The following is a 13,241-nucleotide window of genomic DNA, read 5'->3' on the forward strand; positions in this document are numbered from 1 at the left end:
TGGATCTTATTTAGCTGGGTAGGATCTTGCCCCAAGGTCCCACTCCCTTAATCTTTATCTCCTAGAACACAAGATTTTGCTCCATTTCACTTCCTGGTACTCCTTTAATACTCAAACCATATATTTTATATTTTTCCTTTCTAAGCTTGCTATGCTTGTTCAAACTTTTCTTCATAAGACTTAACCAGAGAACAAAGTCTCTGCTGGGCTTTTTTGAAACTTCTTTTGTCAATGCAATTAATCCAAGTCTCTTCACCTTAGCCTCAAGCAAACTTTTCAGACAAGGGCAAAAAGTAGCCACATTCTTCACCAAAATACCACAAAACCAGTCTTTATGCCACATTCTGAAATTATTCTCCTTTGAAATCTCTTGGGCCAGGTCAACACAATTCAAATTACTCCCAGCAACAAAGTCTTCCATATTCCTACTAGGATGACCCATTAAGCCCCATTTAAAGCATTCCACTGCTTTCCAAATCCAAAGTCCCAAAATCCACATTCTTTCAAATAAAAGCATGGTCAGGCCTATCACAGCAATACCCCACTCCTGGTACCAACTTCTGTCTTAGTTAGGGTTTTACTGCTGTGAACAGACACCATGACCAAGGCAAGTCTTATAAAAAACAATATTTAATTGGGGCTGGCTTACAGGTTCAGAGGTTCAGTCCATTATTATCAAGGTGGGAGCATGGCAGTATCCAGGCAGGCATGGCGCAGGAGGAGCTGAGAGTTCTATGTCTTCATCCAAAGGCTGCTAGTGGAAGACTGACTTCCAGGCAACTAGAGTGAGGATCTTATACCCACACCCACAGTGACACACCCATTCCAACCAGGTCACACCTATTCCAACAAGGCCACACCTTCAGATGGTGCCGCTCCCTGGTCCAAAGATATACAAACCATCACACAATGCAATCCCAAAAGTCCCCCATACCCCCCCACACACTTCCCTACCCACCCATTCCCATTCTTTTGGCCCTGGCATTCCCCTATATTGGGGCATATAAAGTTTGCAAGTCCAATGGGCCTCTCTTTCCAGTGATGGCCGACTAGGCCATCTTTCGATACATATGCAGCTAGAGACAAGAGCTCCGGGGTACTGGTTAGTTCATCATGTTGTTCCCCCTATAGGGTTGCAGATCCCTTTAACTCCTTGGGTACTTTCTCTAGCTTCTCCATTGGGAGCCCTGTGATCCATCCAATAGCTGACTGTGAGCATCCACTTTTGTGTTTGCTAGGCCCCGGCATAGTCTCACAAGAGACAGCTATATCTGGGTCCTTTCAGCAAAATCTTGCTAGTGTATGCAATGGTGTCAGCGTTTGGAAGCTGATTATGGGATGGATCCCTGGATATGGCAGTCTCTAGATGGTCCATCCTTTCATCACAGCTCCAAACTTTGGCTCTGTAACTCCTTCCATGGGTGTTTTGTTCCCAATTCTAAGAAGGGGCATAGTGTCCACACTTTGGTCTTCATTCTTCTTAAGTTTCATACGTTTAGCAAATTGTATCTTATATCTTGGGTATCCTAAGTTTTGGGCTAATATCCACTTATCAGTGAATACATATTGTGTGAGTTCCTTTGTGATTGTGTTACCTCACTCAAGATGATGCCCTCCAGGTCCATCCATTTGGCTAGGAATTTCATAAATTCATTCTTTTTAATAGCTGAGTAGTACTCCATTGTGTAAATGTACCATAATTTATAATATATACATTATAACATACACAATGTATGTGAATGTGTGTGTGTGTGTGTGTGTGTGTGTGTGTATGTAAAAATCTGTATTTCCTTTGCACTAACTTACTGTTGAAAATTTTCATTAATGCTAATGTTCAAAGTTGGCTAGAATCTGAAAGCAATATAGGACAGAATGAAGATCAAATTGTAGGAAGACAGAAAGCAAATATGAAGAATAAGACCTGGGTAAGTAATCTTTCCAGCACACTCAATGACGAGAGGGAAAGTGATTTAGTCACAGAAAATTCCAGCACATGTGCTTAGTCCCATATGATGAATAGATTAAATGTATGTGGAGTTTAGCTGCCCTATAACTTGGGATTTCTATGTAAGACAGAATGTAGCACTTGCATGTCTGATTTGCGACATCCCTTGTGAATGCAGAATGAGAAAATCTGGAGAGCAAGGAGTGGACCAGAATAAAAATTGCACAATGTGCTTATAACGTCTATTGCGGACCAGTTTTCCTAGATCCTAGGGCTGAGTCTCTGAGATGGCTCCCAAGCTAGCTCTTTAGAGAGTGTTTAGCCGAGGCTGGAAGAATGTTCCGAGGTCCAAGGCCACATGGCCTTGTCATATTCTGGCTTACATGGGATAGGGAAGGGCCACATCTGTGAAGAGATAAAAGATTCATTTATCGATTCCACTATTCTGAAAGAAGAAGAGATGTGGTTAGCAGCAACACAGAGCCACAGGATCAGCAAAACAGTGTACTCCACCCTGTTCTCCCTCCCCACCACAAGTTCATGGCAAGATGCACTCTGTACTCTTCATGCCCCCAGCGATGCTTCGAGGGCATTTGCTGCTTGGAGTAACTGAGAGGAGAAACGAAAGCTCTGCTCCTTGCTCCAAACCCTTTGGCCCCCACACTCTTCAACTTAGTTTGTCAGTTTTACAAAAAAGAGTAACTTACTGACCATCCTACCCCAAAACTGGGTATGTTATACTTGATTAGCCCTTAAAGATTACAAAGAAAATGGACGATTCAGTTTTCTTGTGTAAGAAAGTAGAATTTATATTGCAGGTGTCCATAAGAGTTGAATATATGCAGACAGTGTTGACTGACTTCTGAGGTCAATTGAGAAAGTGCTATACAATAATTTTGTTGTATTACATGACTTAGATAATTCCTCTTTTAATCAATAATGCCACACCATTTCAACAGTCAGAGATTCTTCTGGACTTCTTAAAGTTTGAGCCATTGTTTTTCTTAATGATCTAGAATGTTCAATGTGCACAGTGCCTCCATAACTTCACTTGTTGAAACTTCCCCAGGTACTCTCCAGGTGAGTGCCTTAAACTCACTGTCTCCTGGACATAGGCAGGAATGCAACTTTATCACCTCGAAGGATTCCAGGTCATACTTCAACACTCTTCAGAATGAATATAGGAATTATAGCTGGCACTTCTCTATGAGTAGATCTCTTTAATGGCATTCTATTGTTCTTCTCATACACACACATTGATGATCTTTATTGTAAAAATAACAAAGTGAAGAAAAAAGCAAAACAAAACAACCCCAAACACACACACACACACACACACACACACACACACACACACACACACACACAGAGAGAGAGAGAGAGAGAGAGAGAGAGAGAGAGAGAGAGAGAGAGAGAGAGAGACCTGATGCTCAGCAATGCTGGGTTTAGAGTCTCAGGAAAGTAAAGAGAATCCCCTTGAGAATAGCTGGGCTAGGACCCACAAGGAGCTGTCTGGGAATGGATGTGTGGAATACATTCTGAGGGTTGTCACTCACCAGGGTTGTGAAGAAGTAGTGATAGTATTCAGTCATCATGCCCATGAACAAAATCTGCAACAGAGACATGGGGGAAAGAATCAGAAGTAGATTATAATATGAAACAGAACATAGAGTTGGACTTACATTAAAGTAATCGGATTCATGATGAAATATAAGAATAGTTTCTGGCCAACACATTTTATATTTGAGATTATGGTTCATGACATGAGATTTTGTCTTTTCTATGTCTTAATCTTTCAAATGCAACTACCTAGACTAGATATGTAGATTGCTTAGTCCTTGTCTTTAGCACAATGTTTTTCTCAGATTTGAAGTCATTGTACATCGACAAGGCAATGCTAGTATGCACATATAATCACATGAGGGCTTACAGCCGAATGTGTCTCTGAAAACTTACAATCTCTGTCTCATCTTACCCAACACTCCTGAACTCACAAATGGATGAGAACCAGACTTAAAGTTCACGTTACCTTTTCTCTCTTTCAACATTGTTTAGTGTATCTCAGAATTAGCTGGCATCAGTACTTCTAGCAATCTTTAGTTCTAAAGAATACTGGTATTAGTGGAACCATTATAATTTCATTGTATATTTTGTTACACATTTTATTGTATATGTCCTTATTTTCCATTATTTTAATGTACAAAATAGTATCATTATGACATTGTCATATGTACATATTGTTATGGATGTTCTTACCTACCTCCCCAGCCCTCTCCAATTTTTACCGAATTTGTCCCTCTTTTGTTTGTATAACACACACACACACACACACACACACACACACACAAATGCATGCACACACACATATTCACCACATATCAAGATTTCACATATGAGAGAAAATGTGCCTCTTAGAACTTATTCTCTGTTACCTCTTAGGATTTTTATAATTCCAGAAATCTTGAACGTCCATATATCGTTTTGACTTTTGTGGGAGAAGACGAAGGTAGCCATGTGACAGACATAGATGTGGTAGCTAGGTAGTTTATTAAGCAGTGAATCTACTTTTGTGCTCAATGCAGCAGAAAATGTTTGAAACGGTTCTCTACATTATCTAAGTCAGGGCATCATTGGAGGTACTTGTATGCTACTTATGGTTCTTGGTTTTGGAGAAAACAAAAAGTTCACAAGCTACATCTCTGAAGCCCTTTTCCCTGACTCCTCTTATGAGTCCTGTATACAAGTTATAATCTTCTGAAGGCTTTTAAGTCAGGATTTCTTGAGCACTCTCATGGAGCCCTTCTGGTTCAAAGCCTGTACAGTGGAGGAGCATCGCTGATCCATAGGGAACACGTACCTTGGCAGTGAAGAATAACGATATTTAGAATCTAGATTCAAGAGATGGATTTACAAAGTATGGGTAAAGACAATACAAGTTATCAGAGGTTCTGCTTAAAATACGCAAACTGGCATGGCTTTTTATGAGAGGGAATGAGAAGTGACGAATGTATTTACAGACAGCACTAAGTGTGTACACTCATGAGACACTTACCCCTGCTAACATGGACACCAGGGGCTAGTGAAACTGTACCCTCTGACAGTAAGATGAATGATAGGAAACTCCTACTATGATTTATGAGTTAATCGTATCTGAGTTGGTCCTGTGGTGCTAACAAGATCAGACACACCGAAGGACTTTTTAAAGCTGGACCTGTTTTAGTAACATTTAGAGCTATACATGGTGAGGTCTTGTAGGCAGGTTTCTTATATCATTTGAGCATAAAAAGCTGGACTATCAGGGTGAGGCCGGAATCCAATTGCTCATTTTGGCTATTAGATGGTGTAAATGGAGCTGTGTGAATTTTATGTTAAGATGGGAAGCTGGATACTGAGCTTAAAATATTATTTCTTGAATTGAAACTGAACTATAGCTCTACCTGAGTTTACAGATTTTCAATTTGACAAATTTTTCCTTTTGAACTTTGTAGAAGGTTTTGCTCCCCTGTTGTGAACATGAACATGTCTTAAAAAGAAAAGCAATCATTGAAGTCATTATCTTATTATTGTTTTTATAGTTCCTGGAGGCAAATATTCATTTGCCATGTGTTAGTTGGTGTTAGAAATCAGGTGTGGCAATAGAGTGAGTAGCAGCTGGCAGGCTGCTCCGATTGCAGAAGGGACAATTGGGTCCTCCAGGCATTCTTGACGTTTGTTGTATCACAAAGTTCTCTCCTCCCCTTCCTATCTAGATGTTTGGATACCTATCATCTCTCTGCATTTGTCCTAGATTTTCCTAGAAATTATAAAACAAGTGCAGAGGCAGTGATCATAAGCCTGTCAACATTCCAGAACCAGATGAAAGAACACCTTCAAGATGAAAAATGACAAGCTCCAAGAGATGAAAAATGACAAGCTCCAAGAGTGGTGTTTTTTAAACAGCAGTCCTTCACAGTGGCCTATAGACTGGTTGGGATACAGAGCTGGTTGGCATCCAGAGTCCTGTCTTCTAAGAGCGTGCTTTATAAATAAATGCACTGTCTTCGCTCCATGATGTTTGCTTTGGGTGTTGGCTCTTCAGCTGAAGTCAGTAAGGGATTAAGAAAAATGTCACATCGTGATAAATGCCAGTTTTAAAAATAAAAACTATAATCACGACATGGAGAGTTTTCTAATAGTTCTTCCCAGAACTGAATTTTCCTATGAGCACCTTCTCAGAATTCTTATGCTGTATTTGCTGCTGAACTGATAAGTGGTGCTCGCTTTACTAAGTTAGAGCTGAAGGAAATAGTTCTGCTTGTATTTAAAACCCATGTGCGTGTTTCACCAAGTGATCATTGCTAAGTACAAGCTTACCCTCCTGTTTAAATCAATCCCGGCATATAAACAATGATGGATCAAAAATGTGGCATCATTTGTGTCATATTCAGTTATACTGTTTATTGTTCTCAATTGCTTACACTGATATGGCCTTCTAATAGTACTTCCCCCAACAGAATTATTATCAAGTAGGTTTTGATATCACATCCTTGACAGAGAGAGAACTAAAAATTCAGTGAGGCATGGAAGCACAGGGCTGAACTTTCAGCATTCAGGAGACTCAGGTAGTAGGCTTGTAAGGTTAAGGGTAGCCTGAGCTACACAGGACAAAAGATAGAATGAGGGAAAGATGAGATTGGAAGCCATTAACTCTGTTTAATGAATCTCTGGGCTATGACAGGATTGTATTTTCTAACCCTTGTGATTACATGGGAGTGTCTACTATATCAAGCCATAAGACAGGAAAGATAAGACATTTGCCACCTCCCTAACTCTAGCATATTAATTGCATGATTGTCAGCATGGGGAGAAGGATTTGTTTTTCTGAATAAACTCCTTTTTCTTCTTTCATAAAAACCCAGGAGTCATGTAAATGATCTTGTTAAGTTTGTTCTGCTGTCTAGGAAGGGTGAGGCCTAAATCATGGGCTCTCCATTAGAAGTCAGTTAGAACCATAGGTATATGCACATCCCTGTGTGAACAAAAGTCATCCAGGTTCATGTTTCTCTCAACTTTCTCCTTCCAATTCTCCATTGCTTTTAAGAAACATTATCACTCTGTTTCAAATATCTTCTTCTGGGGTGCTCCAATGCTTTATAGAATAAAGATACTGTAAATAAATAATAATGGTTGGGATGAGCTGGATACCTTCCCCCAACCCCCAAAGAATGGTGGTTGACTGTTCCAACCTAGTTGGGTTTGGTTAGTGGGGCAGGAAGTCCTTTGATCAACTTCATTTTCCAGCAACACCAGTAATGATTTCTCATAGTAAGTCATATTCCATTTTAAGGATCGATGTTAAGAACTGGAGAAGAACTAATGACAAAAGAGTCAATATTGGCAACCTTAGGACACTCTATCTTTCTTGGTCATATAATCCAAAAGGAGGAAAGATGGTATGTATTTTTTTGGAGGCTCTATTTGTGCCATGGTACTGAGATAAAAAAGATTACATGGCTATACCTTTGTTTATAGAAAACAATTTATGCCTTCTTTTATCTGTAGCTAGAATTGATCAACATATGGCAGAACAAAAGCTCAATGCCATTTGGATCCTAAAAAGACATTTCTAATGATTCCACTGATACCAGTATTCTCTGGAACACAGCTAATGCTCATTAACAATGGTGATGTTACACTGTTCCAGCTGTCTTGAGAGATTTTTGCAACTATTGGGAACCTACCTTCTATATAGTAGCATTGGTGTGGCTCTGTTGTCCTTGACAAAGATGAGCTCTCAGCATTTGATGAATGACCACTGAGTACACTGAGCAGCAAGCAGTCCGTAGGATCCTGTGTTCTCTAAGATCTAATTGACATTTAGATGGAGAGGACCTAATTTACAGGACTAGAAGGTTTGTGGTGGCTGCAGAGTCATCTCATGACACAGAAGGAGCCAAGCATCCCGATAACATTCCTGAGACTTAAAGAAGCCTGGACCTTCACTCTGCAATTCTCTCAGCATGTGGTGCCATGCTACAGAGACAGCAATGACAAATGTTCTGCATGCATTCTCAACATCTATCATTAAGGGCAATCAATGCATCACAAATAATGGCCATTGCACTGTAACTGTGGTAGCAAAACCCTAAAATGGAGCCTGGAGTTTTCCTGTGCTATTTGTGGTTTTTTGTAATATTTATATGGCTTTTTATTACTGCTTCTTCCCTCGAAAAAATGCATGTCCTGGAAGTTTATATTGACTAAACTGAAGTATATGGCTACTTTTTACAGTTTTCTCAATAGAAGGATGAAGTTCCAGCCATCATGACATGGTTTCTAGTTAATAATTTCAAATGAATAACTTCCAAATGTGCAGCATGTACTGCAGCTAAAGTAAGGACTTTACCGCCAGACAGGAATGAGCTTTTTCTGCATAAAAATCTTCAGACCCAGTGGTATGGCATCGAGTATCAGAGGAATAATTTTAAGATAAAAATTCTCTCTCTAGGGTGCCTCTCTTCTTCTGTGATACTTACAGTCACATCCCTACAGTCCTCTGAATGCAATAGTTCTTAGGGTACATGGGCTGCACTGTCAGTGGAATAACTGAGGTATAAGCTAACCTTTTGATACATGTTTGTTGTCAGTGTTTTTGCCACACCAAGTCAACTTACATTCCGAAAGGACAGTGAAATACAGAGCAAATAGCAGTAGGTCCCAAAGCCCCTGAGGTTAGGAAGAATTCTATTTTCTTCTGACATAGACTGGTGTTTCATACATGTGTCAACACCCTGACTTGAACACATATTCACATGCTTATTTGTATGGCAAAAGAGACCATAGGATGTTGGATTTAGGAAACAAGAGTGCTATAGGGTAAAAGTGATACTCAAAGGCAAAAGGTAAGCAATGATGTGCTTTGGGGCTTCAGAGAAAGATGTGGGGGAAAGGTCGGATGATGAAACCAGAAGCTGCATTGTCCTGTCTCTGCCTCTAGGAGAAAGCAGCCTGCCTCCACCTTCCATCAAGACTCAACCTCCAGATCTGTTAAGAAACTTCTATTGTTTTAAAGTACTGTGTGTGTTACAGGAAGAACAGAAAGCAACTGCCTTCTTCTAATCTCTCCGTGATTACAGTGCATGAGAACTCGCAGCATCCTGTAGGTGAGCATCCAATAAGTTCATCAAAGGAAAAGATAAATTTTCCATTTGAAGTTGATACATTTCTAATTTTTTCATATCTTTCCTTTGCATGCAAATGCTAACAGCATGTAAGTGCCTATAAACAAACTGAACTCAAAGGGGGCCCAGAGATACTTGCTTCCATTTGACAACAGCATTATACCATTTACAAAGTCAACCGAGTTTCTTCCTGCTTCCAAAATAAAGAAAAGGAAGACATCCCACAAAGCACTCACCGCATTACTTAGGGGTGTCTCTGGGTCTTAACATTTTCTTAAGCTTCTGTCTCTAGTGGTGTGTTCCAAGGTGAAGCTGACATTAATGGATTTTAATAAATGGAATGGAAACAGGTGATGTTTCTGTAAGCTTTAGAGAGTGTTTTAGAAGAGACAGACTTCTTCACGTGGATGCTCAAGGATGAGAGCGTGCTGCTCATGGATGCAGATGGTTGAGGACAGAGCAGGTGATAGATGGTAGAGAGAAACAGGCAATCTTGCAAAGATGGGGGACTGGAGTTTTGGGAAGATGACATGAATCTAAACCACAAGTATTTTAAAACACCAGAAGCACATGGAACAGGAATGTCTTAGAAAGAATAGAAGAGAAAAAAATTAGTGTACATAATTTAGATGGAAAAGTGAACCTGTTACATGGCAAACAAGCTCTCTGTGATAGGCACTTTGCTTCAAATTCCTCTGATGATAACCTTTCAAAGGAGAGATATAGAATGGATACTGAACCATGATCTCTAAAATATCCATAGCCTAGTAATGTGCTTCGTAGCCTGGAACATTTAGAGGAAGCAAGGAACTTTAAAAGTCCCAGTGGTGCTAGGGTAAAGGTTAACAACTGGATTATCATTTATACCTGCATGCTCAGAGAAGAAGTTTTCTCTAATAGAGTGACACTAGATATATCAACCGCATCAGGGAAGGCCTCGTGTTCAGGAGTAGTTGACCAACATAGAATGGATTTTTCTTTTATGGTGTGCTTTTACGTAGTTACAGTTTGGTTTGGAGGGGATTAATTGTTGTATTTCTTTTTTGTTTGATTTTCAAGAAACAGCTTACAAAGTTGGGTGGGTAAGGGAAGGTAAAAAGGTCTGAACTGACTAGGGGAAGTAAGAATATGACCAAAATACATTTAAATTTGAAAATTGTTTTAAATAATGAAAATATAATAATGAAAAAGTACCATTTGTGAATTGCATCTTTAAATATTCTGATATGTCTGCCCCGGCATGGGCTGTACGCATGCATAATCACTAGATATCCTGCACGTGATGCATGTTCTTATGCTGAGACCACTGATCTATGTTAATTAACCTTTTTCTTATTTTAACCTTGTTTCTAAGCTACAGAACTTAGGGTAATCACTGCCATTTGGTGAGTGCTATAACACATCCATTTATATGTACAGGAAGTGGACTTGAAGCTAGTGGCATAGTCATGGTGTTCATGTGTGGTTATAGTTGGAACTCTTAGCAGGTTAGTTCAGTTATTGATCATAGGAAGCACTGTTAGAAAACCCAATGATTTTTTTTAAACAATCCATATGTGGAGTATTTTGGGATCCCAAGCAGAGCCACAAAGTTAGACACACAGGGTTTGGAATTTAGTCTTAAGGACTGGAGCCCCTTGAGTTTCCCACAGACACCGAAGAAGTCTCTAGATTGTAAGAGCTCCTTCTTTGGACTTTGGTGAAGATTCTGGCCCTAGAAAGTTATAGTTTACCTTTTGCAGGCATTCAGATAGATAGTGATTTGGGCTAAAACAGCTCGTTAGATGTTATAATTAACTAACTTCGGTCTTCTTATGTGTAGTTTTGAAGACCTTTGGTAATATCTGAGAAGCTATTTAATCTCTTAGAGTATGCATCTTTCATGAAGAAAGGTTAGAGTTGTCATTTAGGTCAGTAGTAGAGCACCTGCGTAGCTAGCATGTATGGGATCATGTATGGGATCATGTATGGGATCATGGCCCATTGCACTAAGTAGATATTCTTTGAAAAAAATTCATAACTGATTTTTCTCTAACATAAAATGTTGAATTGATTAATCTAGATATTTCTGAGTGCTTGATGCTGTTATGTAGTAGGCCAAAATAGACAAGGGTATGTATTCTACATGAAGTCATATGTCTTATTCTATTAAGGTGCTGCCTTAGGTAAGAGCAACCCTCAGGGTTGCAAACATGGGAGGGGGTAAAGCCAGATTTTTTATTTAAGATGAACAGTGTTTTGAGACTGCATGTGAGTGAGAGGAAAAAAGGAAGGGAATTTGTTTCAGAGTTGTCAGTTCAGAACAAAGATGGCAAGATGACTGGAGAAAAGAGAGAATCTGAGACATAGTCAGAGGGTTGAGTCTCTCTTATTTGGCAACTCTCTAGCTTGCATTATGGGATATTTTTTTTGTCACCAAGAAAAGAGGTAGGAAGACAAAATGATTGGTCAGAAGAAGGTTGAAGGAGAAGCTACAAGGTATTAAATCCAATGTGGTAATTTAATAATACAACAGTCATCAGATATGAAGACCTAGTCTGACCTTCATTTTGAACTTTATTATATATGAAGACTCGACTTAGCTTTCATCAGCTATGAAGACCTGGCTTGACCTTCATGAGACATGTAGACCTGGCTTGACCTTTAAAACATATGAAGACCTGCTTTGATCTTCATGAGACATGGAGTTGTGCCTTGACCTTTATAACATATGAAGACCTGGCTTAATCTTTATCAGATATGAAGATTTAGCTCCATGTTCATTAAATTTAAAGACTCAATTCAACATTTATCAGATATGAAGACCTGGTTTGAGCTTCATTTTGAACAGTGTTATATATGAAGGCCTTCATTTACTGTGAAGACCTGGCTTTACCCTCAAGAGAGAAAGATCTGGTTCTGTCTTTATCAGATACAAAGACCTAGGTTGTCACACTAAGAGGAGGTCTTAGACTAAGTGTCATTCTATAATTTAAGTGGGGATACAGAGACACAAGTTCAGGATCAAGAAGCATCAACTCACTCTTGGGTGGATGATGATGATACCCAGCAGCTGGCATCTTTTGTGTATTGGTACCAGCCTAGAACCCTATTTGCACTGTCAAATTTAGTGATTTTCAGCATCATGTGAAGCCCATAAAGTTGCTTCTCATGTATAAAGGCATAAAATAAAAAAAAAATCTTCTGATCCTCTACTGAGTGATGACGTTATTTATTAGGCTGTTGTTTATAAAAGTATCTTATTCCTTTCCTATCTCAGTGTAGTACTGGGTACTTAAAAAGCACTCCAAAAGGACTACCTGACTAGAAATAAAATTCATATGTCACAGGATAAACCAGATGGTGGAGAGTTTAGCTAACAGTTGTGGGGAAGTTGTAAGAGAGGGCCTTTTTGGTAAAAAGTTTCATTTGTAGAGTGTTGAAGAAGCAGATGTGTTTTGAATAGCAACATAATTTCCCCCCTTATTTAGCGTCCACGCTTCATTTGAAAATTGGAGAGATGTTATGTTATCCCTTTGCACATAGAAAAAGGCACATTCAGGAATGGCAGATCTCTACAATGCTAGAGTAAGCTGAAGTTCACTGTTGCCACTGAAGTCTTAAGATGTGACTCAATATACACAACACAACTACAATTTGCATGATTTTTTTTCCTAAACTACATCTACCCCAAACACCAGGACATATTCTTATCTTCTATTAAAGCCATATTTGTATTGGGCTGGAATGAAGCATCAATACATTTCTGAGGAGTATACATAGAAATAAATCTATAGCATTTTTATTGCTTCTTATTTCAAGTAGAAACACATTTTTCTCTTCTAAAGATACATTTTTTGGAGGATTTGGAGAATCTTAAAATGTGCATCTTGTATAATATGAATGTGGGTGAATGAAGTACATTTTTTTCAGTAAATTGTTGGCTATCTATGAAGGTCAATTAATTCTTGTATAATTTAGATAGTACACTCATATGTGTGAACCGTTCCTTATAACTAAAACTAACTGTATGCTCAGGGGCTGTAAACATACTTTAATATCAGCCTGAGAGAAACATAATTAGAATGAGAATGTGCTGCCATAATAATTGTATAATATACTACAAATTATCATCCAGTTAGTGTAAATTGAGATAC

At 39.0% G+C, this 13,241-nt stretch overlaps 1 protein-coding gene across 3 annotated transcripts in view; it reads right to left on the reverse strand.

Moving 5' to 3' along the window:
* The window catches only part of Grik1 (glutamate ionotropic receptor kainate type subunit 1), a 411,505-nt gene that overhangs the window by 114,659 nt on the left and 283,605 nt on the right, over positions 1-13,241 (reverse strand). For all 3 annotated transcript variants that reach the window (XM_085832163.1, XM_085832162.1, XM_085832164.1), the window contains exon 5: positions 3,502-3,555. In XM_085832163.1, the coding sequence (XP_085688289.1) occupies positions 3,502-3,555 (54 nt within the window). The remainder of the gene's footprint in view (positions 1-3,501; positions 3,556-13,241) is intronic.

This window comes from Mus caroli, unplaced genomic scaffold, assembly GCF_978045245.1.
Source record: "Mus caroli unplaced genomic scaffold, Mus_caroli_1 scaffold_17, whole genome shotgun sequence".
In the NCBI taxonomy this organism is placed as follows: domain Eukaryota; kingdom Metazoa; phylum Chordata; class Mammalia; order Rodentia; family Muridae; genus Mus; species Mus caroli.